A 26,387-nucleotide genomic window follows, 5' to 3' on the forward strand; every position below is an offset into this window, starting at 1 on the left:
GGGAGGAGCTTCTCCCTCCCCACACCCTTCAGGGGTCTGCCGAGCCTGGGCACTGTCGCAGCCCCAGAGCCACCCAGTACAGACAGCCAGAAGAGGCTGTTGGAGGCGAGACTGGAGTGGGACCACTGTTTGTGCGGATGTCAGCAGTGGGGAGGAGTGGGAGACCGGACTGTCACTGCAAGGTCTGCACATGGTCACACACAGCCACACATGCTCAGTGGGACCAGGGTCAGCTTTGGCTGGGCAGCTTTTGGTGGTGCAAGCCACCTCGGCCCATCTGGAGGGGATTAGGGCTCTGGCCAACAAGGTCAGCTGGCCCTTTTCTGGCTAGAGCCTGCTCAGTGTTGGCCAGGAAGTCTGAGGACTGGGCCAGTGGAGCCGGGTCTGGGGGGGGGGGGGGGGGCAGTGAGGAGGGAGGATGGAGTGTGGTGAAGCACAGGTGGCCTTTTTGGCAGCCCCAGCCCTGGCTCTGGAAAGTCTGGGCAGTTTGCAAAACCCTCTGCGTCCGTCTCGTTGACCCATACGAATGAGGCAGCGAGGCAGGTACCTTTGGCCTTCGATGGTTAGATAGTCAAGGCCCAGGGAGGGTAACAGACGGACCTGTGCCCACTCATCACATCTGGTTCTTTCTGGGGCCTTCAGGGTACAGTAAAAACTGCTGAACCTTCCTCTTCCTCCAGGAGGTGCAGGCACAGCTGTGAAAGGAGGTACATTTGGTGTTTCCTACCCCTCTAGCCAGCCTTCACTCTGCTCTGTGTGTCCTCAGTTCCCTTCCCCTGATACCAGGCATGTGCTTGAGAAAGGGATCCCGTAACAGGTTCAAAGGAAGGAGTTAGGGCCTTAAAGGGTTAGGGCTCCCGGGAGAGCTAGCATTTTCTGACTAGGACAAAGCTGAACGTAAGTCTTGCTCAGATACGGGATTTTTAAAGTCTGCAGCCTTTGCTGGTCCCTCTTGCGTCCGCTCCTCGCCCAGCCAGCAGGGGCTGTTCTGGAGAAGCTGTGGGCCAGTGCCACTGGAGACAGGACCTCCCAGTTTGAGAAGTCACTGAAATAATGTCATCTCCCCAAGCCTCAGTTTTCTTATCCAAAAAATGGGACGACCTCCACCCAACTCCCAAGGCTGTGAGGTGACTACATGGAATGATGTGTCATCGCTGAGCAGAGCATGTCAGAGATGGGATTATCTCAGTTCCTGAGGGAGCCAGCCAGGCTGTGAAGGAGGTGTAAGGGGGAGACGGTTGGAGGGGGCTGGTGGGGCTGGCAGAGCAGGTATGAAGGCTCTCCCTCAAACCCAGAGGACATCTTAGGCACACTTAGGCCTAACTTCTTTGTTAGGAAACTGAGGCCCAAGGAAAGGAATTTCTTGTCCATCTCATTCTCCTCCCTGCCTAAGGTTATTCATCTAACAAAGATTTATTAAGTACCTACTATGTGCCAAACACGGGACCAGGCTCTGGTGAGCAAAATGGACATAAAGTCTTGTCCGAGGGAACATAGAGCCTAGAGGGGGGTTTCATTACTACAAACATAAACCTATAATCTGAGTCTGGGTGAAGTCTTCGAGGTTCCAGATTCTTGTCTAGCTCTGTACTGTGTCCTCAGCACCTTGACACTTAGTAAGCACTGCAATACTTGCTGAAAAAGGCCATTCTGAGGAGGTGATGGTGGAGCTGAGACTTGGAAGGTAGGAGTTAAAGAGGGTTTCACCCTTTCTTTTTTGCCTTCTCTGTAGGTCTTGCCTCCCTTCTCCCCTTACCCACTCAGGCTAAGAAAGCATCTGAGGCGGGGTCCCCTGGTGCCCCCACCCAGGGATCAGGATGCTTTAGGGGGCAGGTCACCCCAGGTCCCAAGGCCAGGGAGGTAAATGTGTCTGCCCCACACCCTGCCACCTTCCTGGGTATGCTCTAGAATAGAGCTCAGCCCAGAGACAGGGGTGGCCTGGATGATGGATGGAGGTGTGGGACCTGCTGACCACCAGGAAATTTGACCATTGGGCCGGGCAAGCCTCTCTGGGCTCATTGTACCCTCTGCAAAGAGGGGATGATTAAAGTCCCTACATCCTGGTGCCAGCCCTGGGGCTTCTTGACGCTGTGGGGGAAGGGCAGGCCGACCAGGCAGACTGCGGGCCTGCGGGAGGGATGAAGGTGTCAGACACGTGGAGTGAACCATAAATAGGCCCCTCTCCCAGAAGACCGCTGAGAGTTCAAGCCTGGCGCGGCACGCGCGGAATGAGAGCAGAGACTCCCGCCAGGAGGGAAAGGCACTTAAGGGATCTGCTCATTAGCATGCAATGCAAATGAGCTCGGCCTCATTTACACAACACGGTGCCCGGATTTGGCGAAAGGGCAACCCGAGAGGCTGCAACCTCTCGGCGCCTCCCCACTGCACTCGCTGCAGCCCGCCCTCGAGGGGGCTGAGACACCCACCCCGGGCGGCCGGAGGCACGCGGGGGCTGCTCGGGTGGCTCGGGAGTCGGGGGGGGGGCGGGGACGGGAGATCATCCGGTCCACGCCTCTGCCTCTCCGCAGTGGCGTCAGCGCCCCGAAGTCTCGGGACCCAGCACTGACTGACCTTCTTGGTCCCGCCGCCGTGTCCACCTTCCCAGAGGTGGGGAAGTGCTTTCCGGACGTCTAATGCTCGACGCCCTCTCCGCCCCACCTCGCTCCAGCGCCCAGCGCTCCCGCGGCGCTCTGCACCCGGGCACCTACAGCCTTTTGGGGCGGCGCTGGCGGTGAGAGGGAGCAGGAGCTGACTGAGCCCGGGGACTCGCGAAGGTGGGGCGGGGCGAGGTTCCCGGGGCACACGAGCGTGTGCGCGAGTGGAGAGCTGCAGACACTCGAGGACCCGCTCCCCCGGTAGCAGAGGTGTGCGAGAGCAGCCACGAGAAGCTCCTGTCCTGCGGCTGCCTTCCCAGCCGTACTGGAACTCGAGAGGGAAAAACTGAGACACGGGGTGGGAGGTTGGTAAGACCTTGCAGGCCAAGAGCCAGCAAAGCCCAGCTCCGTGCTTCCACTCCCTCCTACACACCCGGGGCCACCGCAGGTCCCTTCGAGGGAGCTTCTCTCTGCTCCTCAGCTGATCTTGGGGACCTGGGCTCTGGGACTGGCTTGACCTGTTTGGGGCCACGGGTTCGAGCTCGAAGCCCCTGCGAGAGATCCACGGCTTCCAAAGGATCCCTAGGGGCAGAGAGGAGGAAGCTCAGGAGTGTTGACCTGAGGTCAGGGTCGGCGGCTTAGCGTTAGAAGGTCAGGGTCAACGTCGCAGAAGTGGACCTGGGAGAGGGGTCTACGAGGAGGTTGGTGGAAACCACGCCCAGACCTTGCTTGCCCCGGACTTTCCTAGGCTCCGCCTGTTTCTCCAAGACCGTCCCCCTCCAGCCTGAAGCCCCTACCCCCGGGACATCCTACTCCGCTCCTCCCCTTCTTCAGTCGCGCTCCCGGGCTCGACTCCAGGGTAGGCGATTAATCCGGTGGACACCCAAGGTTTCGCTCTGGGGACCCTGGTCACCACCCAGAGCCCCGGCCGCCAGCCTCTCTTCTGCCCAGGCCCGCCCAGAGCTGGCCCCGCCCTCCGGCTGCGGTCCAATTCAGGGGTCTTGGACAAAGGGTGCCCCGGGGCCCGCAGCGCTATCCCGGGACCCGGCGCCGAATACTCTGATTCCCCGGGGCTCCCTCCAGGGGAGTCCCAGAGACCCCAGCGGCCAATAGGAAAATGGGTTCGGTCTGGGTAGCCGTCTAATTGGCTCTGGCCTTCGGGAGCGGACCCAGGGGCAAGGGGAGGGGAGAGGGGCGGTCCTGGGCTTCAGGGTGGGAACCGGATTCCAGCTGTGGTTCTCTCCCCCGGCGCCCCCGCCCGCACTGCCACGGCGGCCCGCCAATGGGCGCGGGGCTCGGGGCCGGCGGCGCGCAGCGATTGGCTGCGAGGCTGGCTGGGGAGAGGCGGGGCCGAGGCTTGAAGTTGGAGTGAGGGATCCAGCTGTGGTGTGCGCCGGGCTCCTCGCGGCCGCTTTCGCTCGCTCGCTCCGCGTCTCGGCCGGAGGAGGAGGCAGTGGCGCCGGCGACAGCTACGGCAGCGGCAGCCACCGCGGCGGCTGCGGCGGCGGCATCTCCGCCTCCACCCCCGCCCGGGACGGCCCCCCACCGTCTCCCCGCCCCTCCCGGACCGGGAGCCCGCCGCGGGGCGGAGGAAGGAGCCGCCCCCCACCCCCTTCAAACCCACCCCCAAAGAGATCCCTCTTCCCCTCCCCCCGCCGCCGCTGGCGCGGAGCCGGGACGATGCTGACCCCTTAGATCCTGCTCCAGCTGCGCCGCAGGAAGAGGGGGCGCCCCTCCCCCGTACCCCCTGTTCTCCGACCCCCTTCTCTCTCCCCCTCTCCCGGCCGCTTCGCCGAAGGTAGCGCCGAATCGGGCGACTGGAGCCTGGGCGCGAAGCGAAGAAGCCGGAACAAAGTGAGGGGGAGCCGGCCGGCTGGCCCGGGGGGCCCCAGGAGCCCTGGGGAAGCGGGACTCGCGCCGGGCGGGGCTTCCCTGCGACCCGGCGCCCCGCGGGCAGCATGCCCCTGCGGGCAGGGGGAGCTGGGCTGAACTGGCCCTCCCGGGGGCTCAGCCTGCGCCCTAGAGCCCCCCAGATGCGCCCCCGCCGGGGCCCCCCGGTTGCGTGAGGACACCTCCTCTGAGGGGCGCCGCTCGCCCCTCTCGAGACCTCCCGGGGCCCCGGCTGGCCAGAGGATGGACGAGGAGGAGGATGGAGCGGGCACCGAGGAGTCAGGACAGCCCCGGAGCTTCATGCGGCTCAACGACCTGTCGGGGGCCGGGGGCCGGCCGGGGCCGGGGTCGACGGAAAAGGACCCGGGCAGCGCGGACTCCGAGGCGGAGGGGCTGCCGTACCCGGCGCTGGCCCCGGTGGTTTTCTTCTACTTGAGCCAGGACAGCCGCCCGCGGAGCTGGTGTCTCCGCACGGTCTGTAACCCATATCCTCCAGGGCACGACGGCCGGGTTGGGGGGTCCGCAGGGGGGCGGGCCGAGCCGCCGGAGGGGACCGAAAGCCAGGTGAGTCGGAGAAGTGAGCCTGGAAGGTGGGCAGATGAGAGTGTGTGTGTGGGGGGCGCTGCTCAGGGAGGGAGGGGGCTTCAGAGTGGGAGCGGAGCCGCGAGCAGGTTTGGCTGATACCCCAGACGAGCCCCACCTCGGTACACACACCTCAGTCCTCCTTGGGGGGTTGGGATCCAGGCCAGGAAAAGAGAGGAGACGTGCCCCGCCGGTTTGTAGCTGGATGCTCTCCAGATGTGGGCAGGGGAGGGTCGTCATCCTCCAGATGTGGGAAGCTTCGGGAGCCTGGGAGCTCTACTCCGCCCGCCGCCCGTTAGCGAGCTGGGTTTGGTTTCCGACTTTGGGGGGTGGGGTGGGGAGGAAGCTGCGGGGACGGGGGAGGGGGACTGCAATCTCCTGGGTTTCCCTCCTGCCCGCCCCCCCCCCCCCCCCCCCCCCCCCCCCTTCACCGGCTTCAAAGTTTGAGGTGGATTCTAGGGTCTGATCCCCACCCCCAACCTGGTCCTTGAGGCTGAGGTTTTTACTGACCCAGAGGGAGATGTTGGGGGTGGGGGGGCGGGGACCGGGTCCTAACTCCCCCACCCCCACCCGCGGGTTGGAGGCACAACAAGGAGATTCCGGCGGCGGCTGATGTCAGGGGCGCAGAATGAGAACAAGATGTGGTGAAGGGGAAGCTGTCTGCCCCCAGAGCCGGAGTAGAGACCCTTTCAGCTGGAGCCCAGTGCCCGGAGTGCCTCCTTTCTCCCCAATTCTTTATTCAGTGCGGGGTGCTTAAGGGTGGGTTGGGGAGTTTTGTGCTAGATTTTTTCTTGTAGAGGGAAAGACTGTGGCCAGTGCTTTGGCAAGCGGGGGATGGGATTGAACGGGTCCAAGTTACCCTTTCATAAACACAGAGTGCTCCCGCCTGAGGGCAGAGCAGGTATGGGAGACCGCAGCCCTCCAAGAAAGTATTGGGGGAACCGCGAGCCTGTGAGCCGGTCGGCTAAGGAAGACTCGGGTCCAGCAACCCGGAGGGTCTGCTCCTTGGCTGGGTGTGTGGAATGCAATCCCCACATTTCAGGGAGATAGATTTAGCACTGCCCCCTGTTCTCTGCCTGGTCTGGGGTGGCATGGGAGACCCCAACCCCCCTGCCCCCCTGGCCTCTTCCCCTCAGTTCCTAGCACAAAGCGCTGCTTGACTACTGCCGGGTTCCAGGCTCCGGGTGGGTCCCGTCACTGCCGGAAGGAAAGGGGAGGGGGAGTGTGCTGCCATCCCAGGTCTTGACAGCTTCTCCTGACTCCTTCCTCCCGGCTCAGAGGCTCTTTTGCACCAGGGTGGGGGACCTCAGGTTTCCCTTGCAACCCCTGAGAGCCCAACCGGGACTCTGCTTTGGGGAAGGTGTGTGGTGGTGGGGGGGAGCCTGGTGTTGCCTCACTCTGCAGTTCGGCTGCCTCTAGTGCGCAAAGCAGGGATGTGAGCTTGGGTCCCCCACCCAACCCCCATCCTCTACACCCCGTGGGTCTTTAGGAAGCCCCCCTCGTGACACCCTCTCTCCATCTCTTGCCCCTTCTTTTTTCTCTGAGCTGCTGAAAGAGAGAGGTAGGAGGTCTCAGAGAGCTCTGACTCCTCCCCTACCCCCGAGGCCCCTTTCTCCATGGCAGAGAGGGACCTGGGGAACAAATGTCTCTGAGAGGATGAGCTCAGCACATCCTTCCTCTTGACCCCTCACCACCTGCCCTCTCCAGGAATGGGGAGTGAAAGCACCATTCCCTTCTCCTGGGGGTCCAGGGGAGATAGTGAGACCTTGTCTCCCCTCTTCCTCTAAAACAGCCAGGCCTCTGGGCCAGCATCTCCCCACCTGCCCTACCTCTAGGTGCTAGTGGATGGTCTGGGTGCAGATTCCTTCCTTGAGGGGCTCCGGGAGGGAGCAAGTGGAGAGGGCTGGAAGGAGGGAAGAGAGGTGGGACCCCAGGGCTCGTCTTGGGGATGGAAAAGCAGGCCTACGCCTGGGGTGGTGGGAGTCTGGGGGGTGGGGCATTGGCATCACTGGGTCTAGACAAGTCGCTAAGCCTGGGTTGGCTGAGGATGGGCTGAGAGAACAGTGTCTTGGCAAGGGAACTGCCTAAGCCGTGCCCCACCAATCCCATCACACCTGAGTGTCAGGGGGAACCTGTCTTTTCATGGCCGGGGGGCGGGGGCGGTGGGCTCTGAGCTGACTCCTGGACCTCAGGCTTTCCCTTCTCTCTTTTTGGTGTCACTGCACCTCCGCCTGACTCCACAAGGTCCTCTGCACCTCTGAGTCTGAGGGACATAGGGGCACCTCCCCCACTATCTGAAGCCAGTTCCACTTTTGTTGGCATTTTTCTCAGCCCCTCCTTTTTGAGCCTCTTAGGACACCAGGTTTCCTAGAGAGGAGATTTAGACCCAGGTAGGAAGGTGTGTGTGTGTGTGTGTGTGTGTGTGTGTGTGTTGGGGGGAGGGGAGGGCAGCAAAAGGAAGAGAGGCTCAGAAGTGCACGTGCTGGGAAGACCAGGGGTACTCACATCAGAAGGGCCCCCTCCTCCCCGGTTACAGGAGAGCGTGTTGGACTTTCCAGTGTGTGTTTCTTGAAGTGTGAGGGAGTGTGCCGCCCCTCCCGGAAAGGAGATCCTGAGCATTCCCTCTCCGGCTGTTGTGTCACATCTGGAAGTTTGTGTAGGAGTTTCTCCAAGCTCAGAGCCCAGCACAGCTTTTTCTCATTTGGAAATCACAGGCTGGCATTTGGGATGCCGAGAGGGGGAGTGGGAGGGGGGCCAGAGGGGGAGAAGGGAGCCTGCCAGGAGTAGGGGAAGGAGAAGGGGGAGGCCCGAAAGGCAGGAGCCCTAATGGCTTCCAGAAGTGAGTGCGAGTGTGTGACTGCATCACTGTGTGTGTGTCTGAGTGTGTGTGTCTGGAGGGGAGGGGGCACCGGGAATTTCTGGAGTTTTCCTTGCCACTGTCCCAGTGCCCCAAGTTTGCCTGTGTCTCTTACCTTAGGGAGAAGTCTCCATTTTGGTCCTCAGAGGAAATGGGAGGGGGGTGTTCTTCCTGTCTCCTCACCAATTCCCTCGTCTCATTTTAAAACTCCAGACTCTCCAGAGGGGTTCTGGGTAGGAAGGTTGAGGCTGGGGAATGGGATAGGACTGGGGAGGGCAGAGCATCCCCTAGCACTCCTTCTGCCCCAGGCCCACCTTCCTTCTGGGTCACACACCCATTCTACTCCACAGAACTGTTGGGGGACTCCCCATCACCCATGGTGCCAGCTGGAGCCATTCCTGGGATTACCCCCACCACTCAACCCCCCCTCACCCCTCGCCTGCTCCCGCCCCAGCCCTCACCCCACCCTGCCTGCCTCAGCCAGGGCGGCGACAGACACAACTACTCACATGTGTGTGTGTGTGCGCGCGCGCGCGCGCGCGCGCGCACACACACACACACACACACAGTCAGACATTTGAATCAGATTTCTGGCCTATTTCCCCTTCCAAAGATTCCAACAGGCCGGCTCTCTCTTGTGTCTCTGGGTCTCACGTCTCTGTCTCTGGGTGGGGCCGGCTGCCTTTCTTTGGGCTTCAGTTTTCAGTTCAGCTGGAAACCTCTCTCCCTGCACGCCCACAGGCTGGAGCACAGACCACTGGGGAACGGGCTGTGGGAGTGGGGGCTTGGCTGGAGGGAATCCCCCTTTCGGCCTGCCCAGTGCCAGCTACGTGGCCGAGCCCCCGTCTCCCACCCTACCCCCTGGGAATGCCGTTTCCCATAGACGCCAGCCTCTCATAGGGTGGACCAGACTAGGATCCCACCTTCCCAACTCATACTGGGAGGCCAGGATTCCTGGGTCCAGGCCCGTCTCCTCCTCAGTGCTGCGCAGTCTCAGATTTCCAGGCCCCAGTTGGGAAGGGGGGCAGCTGGAGGGCCTGCTTCCCTTCTCAGTCACACCCGGGCCCCCACGTGCCCCTGGAGGTGCCCCCCCTCCTCCCTCCTCTACCCACCCCCCTCTCCCTTACAGCTGCCAGGCTAGGCAAGGGCACTAGATAAAGCCCCACAGAGAGGACTCAGTTGGGCAGATAACATGCTCCAGTTGTCCCTCCTGGAGGAGGAGGGATGGAAGTGTGTTTCCTCGCCCTTCCATTTCCTTTTTCTCTGCTTTTGATGGTGGGTTGTGGGGAGAAGAAAGCCTCCCCTCTCCTACCCACCTCCCCCTTTGGGATCCACTCCAGCCCGGACAGTCACCATAGCAACAGTAGACATGTGACCGCACAGGTCTCTCATAGTCACTATGGCAACCACTGTCCCCCGTTCCCTTGGTTGCCATGGGGATTTGTCACATGGTTTCCCCCCAACCTGATAACCTGTGGGTCCTCCTGCTTTCCCTTCCCTGCATGAGGACAAGACAGCAGTCTGGCTAAGGGGAGTTCATGTGTGAGGGGTCCCTTTTAGTTGCCATAGCAACAAATCCACACCACCTGGTGACACATCCTCCTGTTGTTATGGCAACAGAGGAACATCACACAGTGACATAAGGCCATGTTCCCAAGGAAACAAGCCCTACCCTGAGAAGGGTGAAAGACCCCCATCTCCACTGATTACTTCCCAGTTCAGATTGTCCCAAATTTCCCCCTGCTTTGGTGTCTTCCCTTGTCCGTTTACATTTCCCTGAAGGGAAAGGGGAAGGTAGAGAGCAGACAGGATGTACCTGGGAGTAAAGCTAAATTGCTAGGGGGGTTTCTGTGGTTAAGAGCTGGAGATGGGGTTATTTGGAGGTAGAATCTAGCTATAAGAGGCCCCAGTGTGAGCATGTGTAAGGTGGGGACAGGAGTCCCAGCTCCTCTGTGGTGTCACTTCTGCCCCTCACTCCCCCCACGCCCACCCCAAGTTATCAATTTATCACTGTTGAGGCAGACAAGGCAGGAAAACATGAATGGGGAGATACACCCGGTTTCTAAGCAGGGAGATTGATTGATTGCTTGCTTGCTTGATTCATTCATTCATTCATTTTCCCAATGCATTGATCATCGACTACAGGACAGGCACTACTGTAAGCTTCGTACGAGCTGTAAAATCAGAGTGTGCCTGCCTCAGCAAGGGAGACAAGACTAGTGCACAGATGGCACGGTGGAGCCACTGCCATTGGAGGGGTCCAAACAGGTGTTCCAGGAGCTTTTCCCAACGGAACTACCCACATTCCCCCTTGTGGAGGTAACTGCTCAAATGGGTCCCTTTCTGCAGAGGACAGGAGGGGGTAGCTTGGGGCGGGCAGACCGGTTCTTGAGGGTAATTGTGTCCTGCTCTTTCCCGATAATCACCCTCAGAGAGCTCCCTCCCTATCCTCCTTTTTCCAAGGTGACCCCTGGCTGACCCCATTCTGGGGAGAGATCCATTGGGCTCGGGCTCCACTCTGGAAAACAGCTCCATGGAAACAGAGCACTCTTTATTTACCTCGTCCATCTACTTACCCCAAAAACCTAGAACTATTTTTTTTTTTTTTTTTTACTCTTATTCTTGTGAGGAGGAGGTGGAGGCAGGGGAAACTGTAGTGCCTCTGCCCATGTGGGTGCCTGTCAGTGGGCAGGGATGTGAAGGCAAACCGCCTGGGTGGCAGAGGAGGCCTGGGAGGGGGGATTGAGGGCATGGCGGGCCGTTGCAGAGTGGGGTGGCCTGAGCCTCAAGATGGAGATGGGGGGCGGTGGCTGGGACCAGCTGGGAGGAAAGCCCTGGGGTTCCCTGACAGAGCCTTCTCACTCCAGAAGTGGGGTCCTGACAGGAAGATTCCACCTGCTGTAGGCCCTTTGCGCCCCACAGTCTGGCTTCGTGGGTCATGCCATGGGCCGCCATGACACCCTCCTCACCTCCAGCCCCGAGGCCCCGCCTCCGCCCAGTCTCCACTCTCTCCTCCTTTCTAGCCTCTTTGTTTCCCCCACTCTGCATTGTATTTGAGAAGAATAGGATGCTCGCTCCCTTCTTTGTCAGTCCGGTGTCCAGAACCTTCTAAGGTCCAGAAGCCGCTTTGTACATCCTCCTGTTGATGGGCTGGAAGTGAGTCCCTTAATAAAACCCACCATGTGGAAAAGACTCAGGGCCTGTGTGTGCAGGGTACGTTCTACTCTGTGTGGGCTGGGGACTTCTGTCTAGCACAGGGCCTGATGTGGAGTGGGTCCTCGTTACTTAAATGCGTGACTGCGTTTGGAGGTGTCCGAGGGCTTCGGGAGGCCAGGGGGCTGGTGGGTGGTGGGAGAGGCAGGCTGAGGCCGTGTTGTGGTGAAGGACCCTGTTGTTTAGTTCCGCCTGTCTGTCTGGTGCCAGGACGGTCCTGACCCCTCCCCCACAGGCCTGGGCAACTACGGAAACAGGTCTCCCAGATGGGGGACTTGGATACCTCAGTCTCATCCTGGCTTCTCCCGTGACCTTCAGCACATGACTTGGGCCCTCTGGGCCTCCGGGTGCTTGGGTTCTGGGGAAGGAAATGGTCTACCCCCGCTACCTCACGGGGCTGTTGCGAGCCGCAGATGTGGCATGGCGTGAAGGTGCTTGGTAAACTGTAAGGCAGGCATAATCCGACTTTAGGTTTGTGTCACACATTCACATACATTATCTCATTTGCTTCTCACATCTTCCCCGTGAGGTAGGGAGAATAGGATTCAGATTCAGCAGCACACTCTCAGTGTCTGGCATTTCCACAAGCTCGATCGATTTTATCCCCCGAGTGGCTTGTGCAAATAGTCAGGGTATTTGTGGCTTTTCCTACTGCACCGCCGAGGAGTCTGGGTCCAGTGGGGTGACGGCCAAGGTGGGCCCGGATCTGGGGTCGGTCAGACATGTGAGCCGGGGTCCTCCCTTCGCACCTGGTTCCACCTCAGATTGCGGGGGGGGGGGGGTGTCGTGGAGCGGGAGGCGCAAGGGCAGGTGCGGGACACAAGGCGCGGGCGCGGCTCCAGCCCCGGCCAGCTGTTTCCTTGACCGCCTGGATACCTGGTTTGAGCGCATCAGCATGTTGGTTATCCTTCTCAACTGTGTGACCCTGGGCATGTTCCGGCCATGTGAGGACATCGCCTGTGACTCGCAGCGTTGCCGGATCCTGCAGGTGAGTGTGTGTGCGTGGGGCGGGCGGGGGCAGGGGGGGGGGAGGGGGTTTCCCCTCCCCCTTCTCAGTTTCCAAAACCTCTTGTCCCCACGTCAGGCCTTCGATGACTTCATCTTTGCCTTCTTCGCCGTGGAGATGGTGGTGAAGATGGTGGCCTTGGGCATCTTCGGGAAAAAGTGTTACCTGGGAGACACTTGGAACCGGCTTGATTTCTTCATCGTCATTGCAGGGTGAGGGCCTGGGCTGGAGGTGGGAGAGCAATGACCAGATCAACCCCGACCCCAGGGCCAGGGTTCTAGGCCCCAGCAGTGCCCCCACCCCTGGCCCCTGCCCAGCCCACTTACAACGATGCTTTCTCCTTGGCTGTCCACTAAGGGTCCGAGGCTGTCCGGACCCTCGAGTCTGGACGGTCCTGGTGGGCGAGACAGTGCCTGTGACACTCGAGCCTGTACTTCTGAATTCCATGGCCCCTGAATCCGTCCCCTCCTCTGTTTATTCTCTGATGGGGAGCTGTCCTTGGCTTGGGGTGGCCTTGCCCCCAGACAGAGAGCCGGCTCTTCAGGGCCCCTTGGTGGAGGGGGGGGGAGGGGTCAGAGGCTGTGCTGCCCACCGCAGCAGGATTCCTCATTGACCTCTTTTGACCCCCACGGCGGCCTCAGACTCAAAGGGCCTCCCTTTGGGCCCCTCCCTGCAGGATGCTGGAGTATTCGCTGGACCTTCAGAACGTCAGCTTCTCAGCTGTCAGGACAGTCCGTGTGCTGCGACCGCTCAGGGCCATTAACCGGGTGCCCAGTGAGTGACCCCTTGGCCCTCAGCCCCTGCACAGGGAGCCCCAAGAGGAAATATGGAACCCCCAGACCCCACCCCTACCTTCTGACCACTCATAGGCCTGGCGTTCTGAGGCAGACTTCATCAGATAAGGGCTCGGGATGGGGGTGGGGGAATCAGGGCCCCTGGAGCCAAATGGAGCCCCCACACCTGGCTGTGGCACTGGGAGAGTTAGCGGGAAAGACCCTCCCCCTTGTTTCAGACTGATTTGGGGTCAGAGTCTCAGAAATGTTTCAGATGACCCCTCCCTTCAGCTAAAAAACCACTCCCTGCAGCGGAAGGGGGGTGGAGAGTGAGAATGAAGAGAGGCCAGTAGGCCAGGAGGAGTGGGGACAAAGTGTAATGGCCTTTTCTAGCCAGAACGGCCTCTCACGCAGTCTGGTTCTCATTGGTGAGCCCACACTGGCCACACCGAGCATGACTTCTCTCAAAGCAAGGCCACTCCATGTCTCATGCTCCGCCTGTGTCCCCTTCCTCCTTCCCACTCCCTTCCAACCCACTGCCGCAACTGACTGCCGGGACCATTATCTAAATTAAACCGCATTGGTTTCCCGAGCCAGCCAAGCTTTGGCAGCCCTAGCTCCCCCTACATCCTGCCACCCCCCCCCCACTCTTACTCAGGCCCCCTATGCAACTCCCCAACCTACACAAGCTGCAAATGGTCTCCACTGAAGTTCCAGAAATGAGGGGTAGGGGCATGTTTGGGGGTTTCTGCGCCTGATGTAGCAGCAGCCCCCTGTGCGGTGTGTGCGTGTGTGCGTGCGCGTGTGCGCGTGCGTGTGTGTGTATGAGATGCGGCTGCTTTCGGGTGGGCAGAGCTGCTCGGTGTGCTGGGGTGTTAGTGTTAACGGGAGTTCTGGACGAGGGACAGGCTATCACCCCCGCTCCCACCCCAGGTGATGGCTGGCAGATTTATAGGCCTCTGTCTAACCACCGGTGTAATTCCCTTAATGCAAACCCTGAGGAATTGATCTCAGTTGGAGCACAGAGGAGCCGAAGGAGGATGGGGCTGGAGGGCTGGGGGCGGGGGTGGTGGTGGTGGTGAGGGACTGAGTGAGAAGTCCGGGCCAGAATGGCTGGGCAGGGCAGCTGCAGTCACCAAGAGGGTTAATTGGCTGCTGCTTAGAAGCTTTTTCCCTGGAGGGGCAGGGGGCCACGAGTGGCACTTTGGGGGTCAAAACCGGTCATTAGAGGTCTGTGTGCTTAACAAGGGCTTAATGGCCCGGGGGCTGGTTCAGACCATGTGGGGGTGGTCCCAGACCCGGAATGGGAGGGAGGGCAGTATCTCCAACAAGGCTTGTTGGGGCACAGCTGTGGTGGCTGTTCCTGCAGAGGGACTTGTTAATTGATGGCCACTTGGAAAGATGGCCTTGTGTCTCCTCACGTCCCGATGTGGGGATCTGTATCAAGCAGAGAATGGACTAGGGGCAGGGGGCTCAGAACCATGGTGAAGCTAGGGGACATCTGGACTCCTGCTGAAGGGATGGCTCTCAGAGTGAGAGCCTGTCAGCTGATGTCCCTCCTGGAGTTCCCTGCCTCAGTTTCCCCAGTGACTACAGTCGTGATAACTTAGAAAGGTCAGGTGACTGTGTTGGGCGAGAGAAGGAAGTAGGAGAAGAGTGTGTGTGTGTGTGTGTGTGTGTGTGTGTGTGTTGGGGGGTAGGATCCAGGGACAGAAAGCTGGGCAGCTCTGTGATGCTAGACAAGTCACGTCAGTCCTCTGGGCATCCTCGATCCTCATCTGTAAGCTGAGATGATGTGGGGAGTTAGGTGGGGAGCAGTGCAGGAGAGAGCTCTGGAAACCTCCATCTCTGTGTCTCATCCTTGGTGGTACCATGCCCTGATTCATACGGATGGGCCAAGACGGGTAGTGGGCAGGGGCTGGGGGCTGCCGGGGCTGCCGGTGGAGTTAGAGGTGTCTACCGGTCTCCCGGCCAGCTTGAGCCGGCTGTCTGTGCCCCGGAAGCCCCGATGGGCCTCCTCTGGGAGTGCTGCCTGGCCCCCCCCCCCCCCCAGCGTGGCTTCTGCCCCACAGGCATGCGCATCCTTGTCACGCTGCTGCTGGACACACTGCCCATGCTGGGCAACGTCTTGCTGCTCTGCTTCTTCGTCTTCTTCATCTTCGGCATCGTTGGCGTCCAGCTGTGGGCGGGGCTCCTTCGTAACCGGTGCTTCCTGCCGGAGAATTTCAGCCTGTGAGTGTTGCCCAGAGTGGGCGTGACCTGGGAGCGGTTGCGGGGGAGGGGGGGGGGGTGACCTCAGTCCCCGTTGCCGTTGACATTTCCGTCCTCACACCGGTGCCATGTCTGGTTCTCAAACTTGGCTACGCATTGGAGTCCCCTCGGCCTGGGTCCCGCCCCCCACAGACTCTGATTTCCTCCGTCTGGGGTTCAGCACGGGTGTGGGGAGCCGCACAGGCTCCACAATGAGCCTCATGTGCAGCCGCGTGGGAAAACCATCCGTCTGGGACGTAACCTTCCATCAGCCCGACTCTGGAGTTGCACACTCAGTCCGCACACTCCTGGTGCCCTCCAACCCACACCCACAGGCCCCTGCCCCTGCCTGGTGCGTGCCCGGCTCTGCTCCCTGCCTTGCTCACCCTGCGGGTCTCAGCGCGCCCACGCGGCTCGTCCGTCCTGGGCCCTCTCCCTGGAGGCCCCCCGCCCCCAGCTCCTCCCTGTCCCCTCTGCAGCCCCCTGAGCGTGGACCTGGAGCGCTACTACCAGACAGAGAATGAGGACGAGAACCCCTTCATCTGCTCCCAGCCGCGGGAGAACGGCATGCGCTCGTGCAGGAGTGTGCCCACGCTGCGCGGGGAGGGTGGCGGCGGCCCCCCCCTGCGGCCTGGACTACGAGGCCTACAACAGCTCCAGCAACACCACTTGCGTCAACTGGAACCAGTACTACACCAACTGCTCCGCAGGGGAGCACAACCCCTTCAAGGGCGCCATCAACTTCGACAACATCGGCTATGCCTGGATTGCCATCTTCCAGGTGGGGCGGCCTGGGCACGGGGAGGTTCCCCAGAATGCAAGCGCCAGGATGCAGTCTGGCCTCAGAGCGGCCGTCCTCAGGGCTGGGATGGGGTCGGGGCCTCCGAGGGGGCCGCAGGAGGCTTTAGGGGGCCCCAAACCAGCCTGTCCCTCTGCACTCTCCCCAGGTCATCACGCTGGAGGGCTGGGTCGACATCATGTACTTCGTGATGGATGCTCATTCCTTCTACAACTTTATCTACTTCATCCTCCTCATCATCGTGAGTGCTCCTTGGGCCCCTGTGAGAATGAGGGATCCTGGGGACACAGGGTGGGGTGCCCAGAGAGGGGAAGGCCTCCTGGGTCTGAAGTTCTGGCTCTCAGGATGGGTCCCATAGAGAGGCAGGCAGAGAGAGAGGGCACCCGTCATGAGGAGTCAGGAGGAAATCCAAGGTCGAGGCTGGGTTCTATCACTTACTACCACTTATGACCTCTGGCAACGTCATTCCCCACGAGGCCTCCAGCCCCACTTTAGGCCTCAGTAAAAAGGGCGATTCTCAACCCAAGCTGGCATCACCTCTCTCAGGGGGCATTTGGAAATGGCAAAGGGTGGTCCTGTTTCCTACGGGGTCTAGGGGAGCACCGCTGGCGTTTTGTTGGGGGGCTGGGGAGAGCTGGCAAACATCCTGAAATGACTGTCCCCCCAACAGAGGACTGTTACCACCCCCCGTTCCCATCACCCTGTGTTGAGAAACAGTGCCTGACCTCTTGTTCCTTCCAGCTCAGAAATCCCAAGGCTTCCTGAGGGCAGAAGGCAGAGGCAAAAGTAGCAATATTTAATAGTTTTCGTCACCAGCATTCATAGTTAATAATTAAACTGCTACTACTTACAGCTAATATTTATTGAGCATTTACTCTGCGCCAGTCCTGCTCTAAGCACTTTTTCTGTGCTGGTGCATCGAATCCTCACCACGGTCCTGTTATCATCTCTGTTTTATAGAGAGGAAACCCACATGTCTTCACTGGTCTGTCCCCGTCACGGGCTTTGCGGGTGCCGTGGATTAATCTCGCTGGGCGGGCGTTGGGGTTGATGTGTGCTGTGACATCTGCTACCTGCTTAATCCTCATAGTGCTCTGTGGCGGGGGGCGGGGGGGGGGGGGGGGCGGAGTGGAGAGGGTGTGGTCCCACCTCCTAAATGAGAACGCTGAGCCTAGCAACGGACTCCAAGTCCAGCCCTTCTCCATGTCACCAAGAGGCCAGTGACAGAGCCAGAGAGAGAGGGACAGATAGGGAGACAAAGAGACGAAGACGGAGATTAAGATCTACTCGGGACTGGGGCGCCTGGGCGGCTCAGTCGGCTCAGCGTCCGACTTCGGCTCAGGTCGCGATCTCACAGCTCGTGAGTTCGAGCCCCGCGTCGGGCTCTGTGCTGACAGCTCAGAGCCTGGAGCCTGCTTTGGATTCTGTGTCTCCCTCCCTCTCTCTGCCCCTCCCCCACTCATGCCATGTCTCTCTCTGTGTCTCAAAAATAAATAAACATCGTAAAAAAAAAAAAATCTACTCAGGATTTAGGACAATCTCCAGAGAGAGGTGGAGACAGACTAAGGCAGCTCTTGGTGACAGGCAGAGGCTCTGAGAAAAAGCAAACCCTCCAGGCTATCCCTGCGCCCCTGCATATGGAAGAGGGGCCACGCCTGGGGCCTCTTCCCCTCCCCCACCGTCACCGGCCACCTGCGGAGTGAGGCCAGCACCTCTGGGAAGCGTGGTCTTCTCACTGTGCTTCTCTCCCTGGGCTGGGGGGAGGGGACGGAAGCAGACAGGGAGGTAAGGGGCCTAGTTTCCACCCACACTCTCCGTGAAGAATCTTCCAAACAGCTCTCTGGAATCATACTAGTGAAGCTAATTATCATAATTACTAGGACACAATCTAGAAAAAAAAAAAATCTGCCTTGTCACCATAAATATTCATTTCCTTCATTCTGGATTGTTGTCCCAGCGATGCCATCCCGGAGTCCCGGAGAAACTGAGGCAGGGAGGTGGGGGACGAGGGAGCGCGGGCGAGTTCAAGAGCGGCAGCCTGGCTAGCCTGCAGGGGTCAGGGTCCGGGCCATCGCCCGGCTGGGGGAGGGGAGAGGCACGGGGGTACGCGGCCGCGGCAGCGGTGCCCTTTTCTTCAGGATATCTCCTCTTCCTGTCCCCACCCCAACAGGTGGGCTCCTTCTTCATGATCAACCTGTGCCTGGTGGTGATCGCCACGCAGTTCTCAGAGACCAAGCAGCGGGAGAGCCAGCTGATGCGGGAGCAGCGCGTGCGCTTCCTGTCCAATGCCAGCACCCTGGCCAGCTTCTCGGAGCCAGGCAGCTGCTACGAGGAGCTGTTGAAGTACCTGGTGTACGTCCTCCGTAAAGCGGCCCGCAGGCTGGCCCAGGTCTCCCGGGCGGCGGGTGTGCGGGCCGGGCTGCTCAGCAGCCCGGTGCCGCGCGGCGGCCAGGAGCCCCAGCCCGGCGGCAGCTGCTCTCGCTCCCACCGCCGTCCGTCTGTCCACCACCTGGTTCACCACCACCACCACCATCACCACCACTACCACCTGGGCAACGGGACGCTGCGGGCCCCCCGGGCCAGCCCGGAGATCCAGGACAGGGATGCCAACGGGGCCCGCCGGCTGATGCTGCCACCGCCCTTGACACCCGCCCTCTCCGGGGGCCCCCCGGGGGGCGCAGAGTCTGTACACAGCTTCTACCACGCCGACTGCCGCCTGGAGCCGGTCCGCTGTCAGGCACCCCCTCCCAGATCGCCGTCCGAGACGTCGGGCAGGACTGTGGGCAGCGGGAAGGTGTACCCCACGGTGCACACCAGCCCTCCCCCAGAGATGCTGAAGGAGAAGGCGCTAGTGGAGGCGGCCCCCACCTCCGGACCCCCCACCCTCACCAGCCTCAACATCCCGCCCGGGCCCTACAGCTCCATGCACAAGCTGCTCGAGACACAGAGCACAGGTGAGCGCTCTGGGTGGGGCATGCTGGGACCCTTCCCCGGGGGCCAGGTGGGGTCCTGGAGAGGGTTGGGGGCCTGGCGCCCCAAGGACAGGCCTCTGATTTCCGTTCTGCCACTTGAGGCCTTGGGACCTCCGAGCCGTCCCGTCGCGTCTTTGAGCCCTAATGGCCTCATCTGCTAAAACGGGAATCTTAATTCCCACGTTGTAATGGGAACAATATCGATCATGTAATGAGCACCCGATCTGCTCTGCTCTATGAGGTCAACGGGTGTCGACCGATTGCTGAGTGCCTGTCCCATGCTCTGCGGGCGGAATCCCATCGGATCCTCTCAACAGTGTAGATGCTAAGCTTTCTTGTTGTCCCCATTTTACTGATGAGGAAAAGGAGGCTCGAAGAGGTTGCTTGACTTGCCCAAGGTTGTGCCACTGGGGAGGGGTGAACTCAGGGCCACCTGACGCTGAGGCCCACACACTACATTGTGAGGCCCAGAGGGGCAATGATGTGTGACTGTGGCCAGCATTGCCCCCCACCCCCACCCCACTGCTAAGGAGACTTGTAAACACGACTTTCATTCCCTCCCCACAGGGAGACCGGGGGCCCGGAGCAGGAAGTTCTCAGGGGGTTGCTAGTCTGGTGGGAGGAACACCCAGCGTCACAGGGGAAGTGAGATATTCCCTGCCTGTAGGCGTCCCCCCCGTCAGACAGGGGTGGCGGGCCCTCCTCCGAAGACAGACGCACTGCAGCCGAAGCCCAGGGCCTGGGATTCGGGAAGGCTGTGGCACGTGGGAGCAGTGGGATACGTGTGGGAGTCATGCGGGAACGTGGGCTGGGACAGGAAGATGCCGGTGCGGAATGCCGTGCGAACGGTGCCTGTGCCAGCTTTTCCGCTACCCTGCCATGGGACGTAAGCCAGTCACGTGCATGTGTGTCTCAGCTCCGTCCTGTGTAGAAGGCAGGGCGGGGGCCACCACGGTTGCTGGCGAACCTTCCTGGGTGCAGTCAGAAGGGGGAATGTTATTGGGTGCTTACTAGGGGCTGGGCCCCGAGCTAGGCACCTTCACTTCACGTACGTGCTTTCCCTGCGTGCCCTCCGAGGTGCCCTTCAGCTCTCAGATTCTATGATCAAAGCCGATTTAAATGGACATTGATTGGCGTCTTGGGATAGGTCACTGTGTGCATGAGCGTGTGCGGTCTGGCGTGTATGTATGTGCATGTGTGTGTGCAGGAAGGCGTCCAGTGTGTGTATGTGGGCATGTGCACGCACGTGTTTGATGTTCGTGCGTGTCTGTGTACACGTGTGTCTGATATGTGTCGTCGAATGGGTGCACGCGCAAGGGCGGTGCCCCTGTCTGGTGAGGACACGTGCCCACGTGTGCATTGTATAACATGCATATATCTGTGCATGCTCATGTTCAGCTGTGCAGGTGTGTGTGGTTCCCAAACAGTACGTATACGCACCCAGTACATGTGTGTATGCAAATGGCCAGTGCACGTGCGTGCATGTGTCCAGTGTGTGTGTGTGTACGTGAGCACACATCTGTGGGTGTGTGTCATAAGGATCCCTTGGAAAATGCTACTCAGAGCAGTGCTGGTGCAGGGCTGGCTTTCACGGGAAGGAGAGATGGTCTAGGCTCCTTGCTAAAGGCTCCCAGGACAGGAGAGCTGCCCAGGACCTCAGAGGACATCAAGGCCACCTGCCAAAGCCCAAGACACCCAACAATGACTGTCAGTAGAATGCTATCGGTATCGGGGGCATTCTGTTGCTCAGGACTGTCCACACTGCCGGCACTAAGTACTCCTGGCCCATGAAGTGCCTAGAACCCCCACCATTGAAAGAACCCCTAACTTCCTAACTTATTTTATTTTATTTTATTTTATTTTATTTTATTTTAATGTTTTTATTTATTTTTGAGACATCGAGAGACAGAGCATGAGCAGGGGAGGCAGAGAGAGAGAGCGAGACACAGAATCTGAAGCAGGCTCCAGGCTCTGAGCTGTCAGCACAGGGCCCGATGCAGGGCTTGAACTCACGGACTGTGAGATCATGACCTGAGCTGAAGTCGGACGCTTAACCGACTGAGCCACCCAGGCGCCCCACCTAACTCATTTTATATGTGCTGTGAGGGAAGGGCCGCCCCACACAGGAAACCCTGCAGCCTCTAACCTCTACCCTCCTCTTGTCCCAGGTGCCTGCCAAAGCTCTTGCAAGATCTCCAGCCCTTGCTTGAAGGCGGACAGTGGAGCCTGTGGCCCAGACAGCTGCCCCTACTGTGCCCGGGCGGGGGCAGGGCAGGTGGAGCTCGCCGGCCATGAGATGCCTGACTCAGACAGCGAGGCAGTTTATGAGCTCACACAAGACGCCCAGCACGGTGATCTCCGGGACCCTCACAGCCGGCACCGACAGAGTCTAGGGCTGGACGCAGAGCCCAACTCTGTGCTGGCCTTCTGGAGGCTGATCTGTGACACTTTCCGGAAGATCGTGGACAGCAAGTACTTTGGTCGGGGAATCATGATTGCTATCCTGGTCAACACCCTCAGCATGGGCATCGAGTACCATGAACAGGTAGGGGCATGTGCAAGGGCACGGGCCCTGGACCTGGAGACCCTCTGCCTTCCTCCCCTCCTGCCCCCGGGTCCCATTGCCTCTCCATGCTGCTAGCCTGATGGCAGGGAGGAGGACAGGAAGGAGGTGCACCAATGTGTGGGGACTTTGGACGGTGAAAACCGATGAATGCCACGCAGTCTGTGTGTTTGGAGGTGGCCCCAGGGCAGGGGCAGGGTCTGAGCTGAGCCTGTTCTATCTGGGAAGGCTTCCCAGAGGAGGTGGGCTTTGAGGGATGTGAGTGAGTGAGGAGCCTCAGGTGTGGGTAAGGCTTCTCTGGAGGGACAAGTCATTGGAAGAGATTTGGGTCTTTGGAGAAGACACAGAGGGGAGAGAAGGTGTTGGGGGATCCCCCAGCCCAGTACTGGGTCCCCCCCCCAGCATCCACCTGACTCAGTAACTGGGAGTGTGACCGACTGGCAGCAGGTAGGGGCGAGGAGGAGAGGGTCGGTGGCGGCGCCTTTGTGGAGCTGAGGCCTGGCCGGTAGGGAGGGAGGCCATCTGCTCCCGGCCTCCATTCCGGGAGCCTTGCTGTGAGTGGGGCGGCTGGGTGGATGAGAACGCCCAGCATGCTGAAGAGACTTGAAACCATTGCGTTTGAGGAATCGTTCTAAGAACCGGGATGTTTAGTCAGGAGAAGAGGAGGCTCAGCGGGGACAGGCGAGCCGTCTTCAAATATTTGAAGGGCTGTCATGTGGAAGAGGGAGCAGGCTTGTGTCGTGGGGCCGATGGCTGCGAGCAGATGGGATCTGGGCCGAACGGGAGGTGGCTGTTCTCACTCTCAGGGCTGTGCAAGTATGCGAAGGGTGATCTGGGGGACCCCCACCCCTGCTCTCGACCCCCCACGCTGACTGGGGCCGGGCCTCCCAACAGGGCTCCTTCCAGAAGGTGGCCCTTAGTCCCGGTTTGGCCTTCCGGGTCACTCCCCTTGGCTGATTCTCGGGAAAGGAGGGAGGCAGGTGTTCCTCCAGGCCCTTCTGTGCTCTTTCCTGGGTGTTCCTGCCTCCCCGAGGCTCGGGCAGGGGACTGGGCCGCCAGAACTTGACCTTTCCTGGTACAGAACTAAAGGGGTGTGCGGAGGGGGTGGGGGCGGGGCAGGCGCTGGCGACACGGGCCAGGTGGTCCTCATGGCCGAGGGGGATGGAAGGTCTGGGTCCAAGCCAGGGCTGGAGCTGATATGAGACGGTCACTTTTCAGGGGGATCAGAGCCCCCTCCCCAACCCTGCCGACCTCCGTGCCTTTTCACGTGATGCACGCTCAGTGCCTAACCCAGATGCCCTGTCCAGCCAGGGGCACGCCGGCCCCAGCCCCACCTCCGTCACCGTCACACCATGTTGGCACCCCTTCCTCCTGCCTCAGGGCTCCCCCTCCCCCCAGGTGGCTATGCCGGATTCCCTCTTTTTGGAGGTGAGGTGCGGGGAGGGGGCAGGACGCCGGCTGCGGCTCCAGCGGGTGGGGAGTACGGCACCGCGGTAGGCGTGTTGTGTCTGGGCGCACGGGGCACGGTGTGTGTGCACACGCCCGCTCAGCCGGCCCCCTGGGGAGAGGTGCTCCACTCTACCAGGCTGGTGAGGGCAGCCCCTGACCTCCCGTTACCCGGCTCCGTGAGCCTGGACCTCAGCCTCCCCTCCCTCCCCCCAGTTCTAGCCGTGGTCAGGTGTCCCTCTCCCTGGGGGGCGCTGCATCCCGCCACGTGCCCTAGCGGACGCTGCTGGCGGAGGCTTTGACCGCGCTGGGGAGAAGCTGAGTCACGGAGACCGAGGGCCGATGAAGCGGCAGCAGGAAGCCTTTCGGTTAGACGTCAAGAAGGACACCCCCTTGGGGGGGAAATAAAAGCCATCCGTCAGGGGTGCCTGCAGCATCTCCTTGCCCAAGTCCCCGAGGAAAGCAGGGGGCACCCCCCACCAAGCCCTCAGCGGCAGGGGGTCCCCCCCCTGGTGGTGGCGCAGCGTCTGCTCCCGGGAGGGGTCTGTCTCAGTACCTGGTCGCTGTGCGGGCCCCACAGGGGTGAGTGGGAGTCCCCAGCAGGCCTGGCAGATGACTGACTGCTCTCCGCAGCCTCAGGGGCCGGGGAAGAAGTCCCAGAAGCAGCCATGGCCCTGTGCTTGCAGGCACTGCGGTGTGAACGTCCCGCCATCTGCGCCTCGGAGCCTGAGCAGGCGGAGGGGGGCCGGGAGGGGGGTGAGGAGATGCGGGGGCAGAGAGACAGAGACTCAGAGGGAGACGGAGACCGGGAGAGGGGGTCCCAGAGAGCAAGACGAAGACCTGGGGGGAGAGAGGCAGGCACGAAGACGGGAGGACGGAGACGCAGGGACAAGAGGGACAGAGCTACGGAGGGGGCGATGGACACTCGGGGACGAGACAGACAGATGGAGGCACAGAGACATCAGGGTGACAGAGACAGAGATGCGGAGAGGGGTTGCAGGGCTCGGGACACAGGTTCAAATGGAGCCTCCCAGACAGGGAGAGGGGAACCAGGTGAGGAACAAAGTTGGGGGGGCACTGAGGGGACGTGGCAACAGAGCAGAGGAGCCACAGTGGCTCGTGGTCTCCCTGCAGCACCCTGAACGAGGCGACCATGTCCATGGACCCTGGTATCGGTCAGGAGAGGATCCCGGTATTGGGGATCCTCAGCGAGGGGCCCAGCCCTCTTCCCCGCCCATGGCTACTGGCCCTCCCCAGGCCTGTCCTCTCCCACTGTCACCTACCTTACCCCCCACTCGGTGTTCCTGCCAGGGATGGTGACGCCCTCCTGCCCCTCTCTACCAACAGAGGAAGCCCCCATTTTGTCATACCCAACCCAAGGTGGGCCCCACGCTGTCCATGGCCTCCTGCTTCCCCCACCCCTTCACCCACTGGCTGGTGAGACCCGCAGGACTGTTTCTCCCAGAGGGACTAGTGAGGAGGACAAGGACATGGGACACTGAGAAGGGAGCAAGAATGTGACTTGAGGACAGAAGTGTCACCTGATGGAGGGATGGAGGACAAGCATGCGTGTGCCCCATCCATGAGACAGCAGAATATGGAGCAAGGAACTTATTGTGAATTATCCATCCCTCCCCCTCTCCTTCCATCCCTCCCCCTCTCCTTCCATCCAGCCATCCATCCATCCTTCACCCATCCCTCCATCCCCCCTTCCATCCCTCCCCATCTCCTTCCATCCATCCAGCCATCCTTCTTTCCTTCCTTCCTTCCTTCCTCCCTCCCACACACATTTCCTGTGCATCAGAGTTGGGGAAAAACATCTTGGTTTGTGGTGTTTATAGCGTTCACCAATTACCATGGTGTAAATGCTGTCACCATGACCCATGTCAAGCCAGCAGCATGATGTCACTGACTGTGGGGTCGGGAAGAGACGTACACACACTGGGCCTAGGACACTGCGTTCTTCCTCTCAGAGAGGTCATCGGCAAGTGAACAGTCATATTTACTTGATGCAGTACGTGCTCAGAGACAGACGTGGGGAGTAGTCTGGGATCCAGACCAGGGAAGGGATTCAGGGAGAGCCCCGCGCAGGATGTGATCTGAGAGCAGAGTCTGCAGGAAGAGCGAGGTGTAGCCAGCAAAAGGGGGGGAGGGGGTAGGGCACAAGATGGGGGGAGGGGTCAGAGGCACCAAACACCAAAACTGAGAGATTTGTGAGGAGTTCAGAATGAGTGGGGCACAGGCTGGGGGCCGGGATGGACAAGTGACAAGAGACCAGTTTGGAAAAAAATTCAGGGCCAGGTCCTGAGAGGGATAGGAAGGAGTTTTTTCCTGAAGGTGATAGGTTCCCCAAAAATGTTTTAAGCGGGTCAGTGATACGAGCAGGTTTGTGCTCTATCAATAGACATTCTGTGGAGCCAAGGAGGGGAGACAGGAAGCAGGGCGGCCAAGGAGAGGGCTACTGCAGTGGTCCAAACGGTTCATACATCTCTGTCCTTGGAAGTGGAGGGAAGAGGGCCGGGGACAGCTGGCAGGTGGCTGAATCTGCAGGACTCGACACCAATTGGAGATTTGGGGGGAGGACACAGCAAGGACAAGACCCAGGTTTCTGCTTAGGGTGGGAGCACTGGGCCTTGAGCAGATTGGGGCTGCAGGACGTTGCATACAAGGCATCCGTGGGCCATCCTGGGGCGTACCTAGCAGGCTGCTGGAGCTCAGAAGAGAGTCTGTCTCTGCCGGCGTCTGCCCTGGGGCCAAGCTGCTCCAGGAGGAGTGGGGGTGGTGCGGGGAGGGGGTCTTGGGGACATAGGAGCTTCCTAATCACCCCTTTCCTAGCTCCGGGGTGCTGAGGGCAGAGGTTAACGTCACATTCTAGAGGAGGGACAATAGAGAGAGGTGGGGGAGGGGCATGTGGCCCAGTGGGTCTCTGGGCTGCCAAAGAGAGAGGCAGGGTCCAGAGTAGACTGCCTTTCGGGCCAGCAGAGGACAGGGCAGGTGACGATTCTGTTCGTTGCTCAGACTCTGGACCCATCCTGTCACTCTAGATACATGTCCAGGGAGGGTTTCTATTTATAAGTGAGTGAGGTCAGCTGTTCAAGGCAAGGGAAGTTGGGGGTGGATTGGGGTGGAGGGGTGGTGGAAATCCAGATGTGGCAGGTCTTAACTTTGAAGGGATTCACAGACTCCTTTGGGATTCTGCTGAAAACTGGGGACTCTCTCCCCAGAAAATACACACATGCAGGGACACCCCACATGTGGCCTTCGAGGACAAGGGTTTATGGACACCTCCCACCCCAAGTCTATCCCTTGGGCCTTCTAGCAGTTCTTGGCCTCCAGACAGAGGAGCCCTGTCTTAGGAGCTGAGGCTGACCAAGCAGAACCGGGGGGGGGGGGGGGGGGATGATCCTTTTAGAGCCGTCCTGGCCCCAGATTTCCAAAGTCT

General features: G+C 60.4%; 2 protein-coding genes across 2 annotated transcripts in view; one reads left to right on the top strand and one right to left on the bottom strand.

Annotated features, from left to right (window-relative positions):
* Window positions 1-25: 25 nt before the first annotated feature.
* On the bottom strand, window positions 26-4,105 carry LOC125927650 (uncharacterized). The gene is made up of 5 exons (XM_049638147.1): window positions 4,068-4,105; window positions 3,859-3,928; window positions 3,408-3,594; window positions 2,572-3,197; window positions 26-695 (listed from the first exon to the last, which is right to left on the bottom strand). The coding sequence occupies exons 1-5, from the start codon at window positions 4,103-4,105 to the stop codon at window positions 639-641; spliced, it is 978 nt and encodes a 325-aa protein (XP_049494104.1). The 3' UTR covers window positions 26-638.
* Window positions 4,106-4,412: 307 nt separating this feature from the next.
* The window catches only part of CACNA1G (calcium voltage-gated channel subunit alpha1 G), a 33,010-nt gene continuing 11,035 nt past the window's right edge, over window positions 4,413-26,387 (top strand). Inside the window, 10 exon segments of the mRNA XM_049635836.1 lie at window positions 4,413-4,969; window positions 12,013-12,124; window positions 12,221-12,354; window positions 12,819-12,916; window positions 14,988-15,147; window positions 15,645-15,783; window positions 15,785-15,946; window positions 16,113-16,205; window positions 18,135-18,918; window positions 21,105-21,481. Coding sequence (XP_049491793.1) covers window positions 4,728-4,969; window positions 12,013-12,124; window positions 12,221-12,354; window positions 12,819-12,916; window positions 14,988-15,147; window positions 15,645-15,783; window positions 15,785-15,946; window positions 16,113-16,205; window positions 18,135-18,918; window positions 21,105-21,481 — 2,301 coding nt within the window. The 5' untranslated portion in view covers window positions 4,413-4,727.

The sequence above is a fragment of the Panthera uncia genome, chromosome E1 (genome assembly GCF_023721935.1).
Source record: "Panthera uncia isolate 11264 chromosome E1, Puncia_PCG_1.0, whole genome shotgun sequence".
NCBI classification, from domain to species: Eukaryota; Metazoa; Chordata; class Mammalia; order Carnivora; family Felidae; genus Panthera; species Panthera uncia.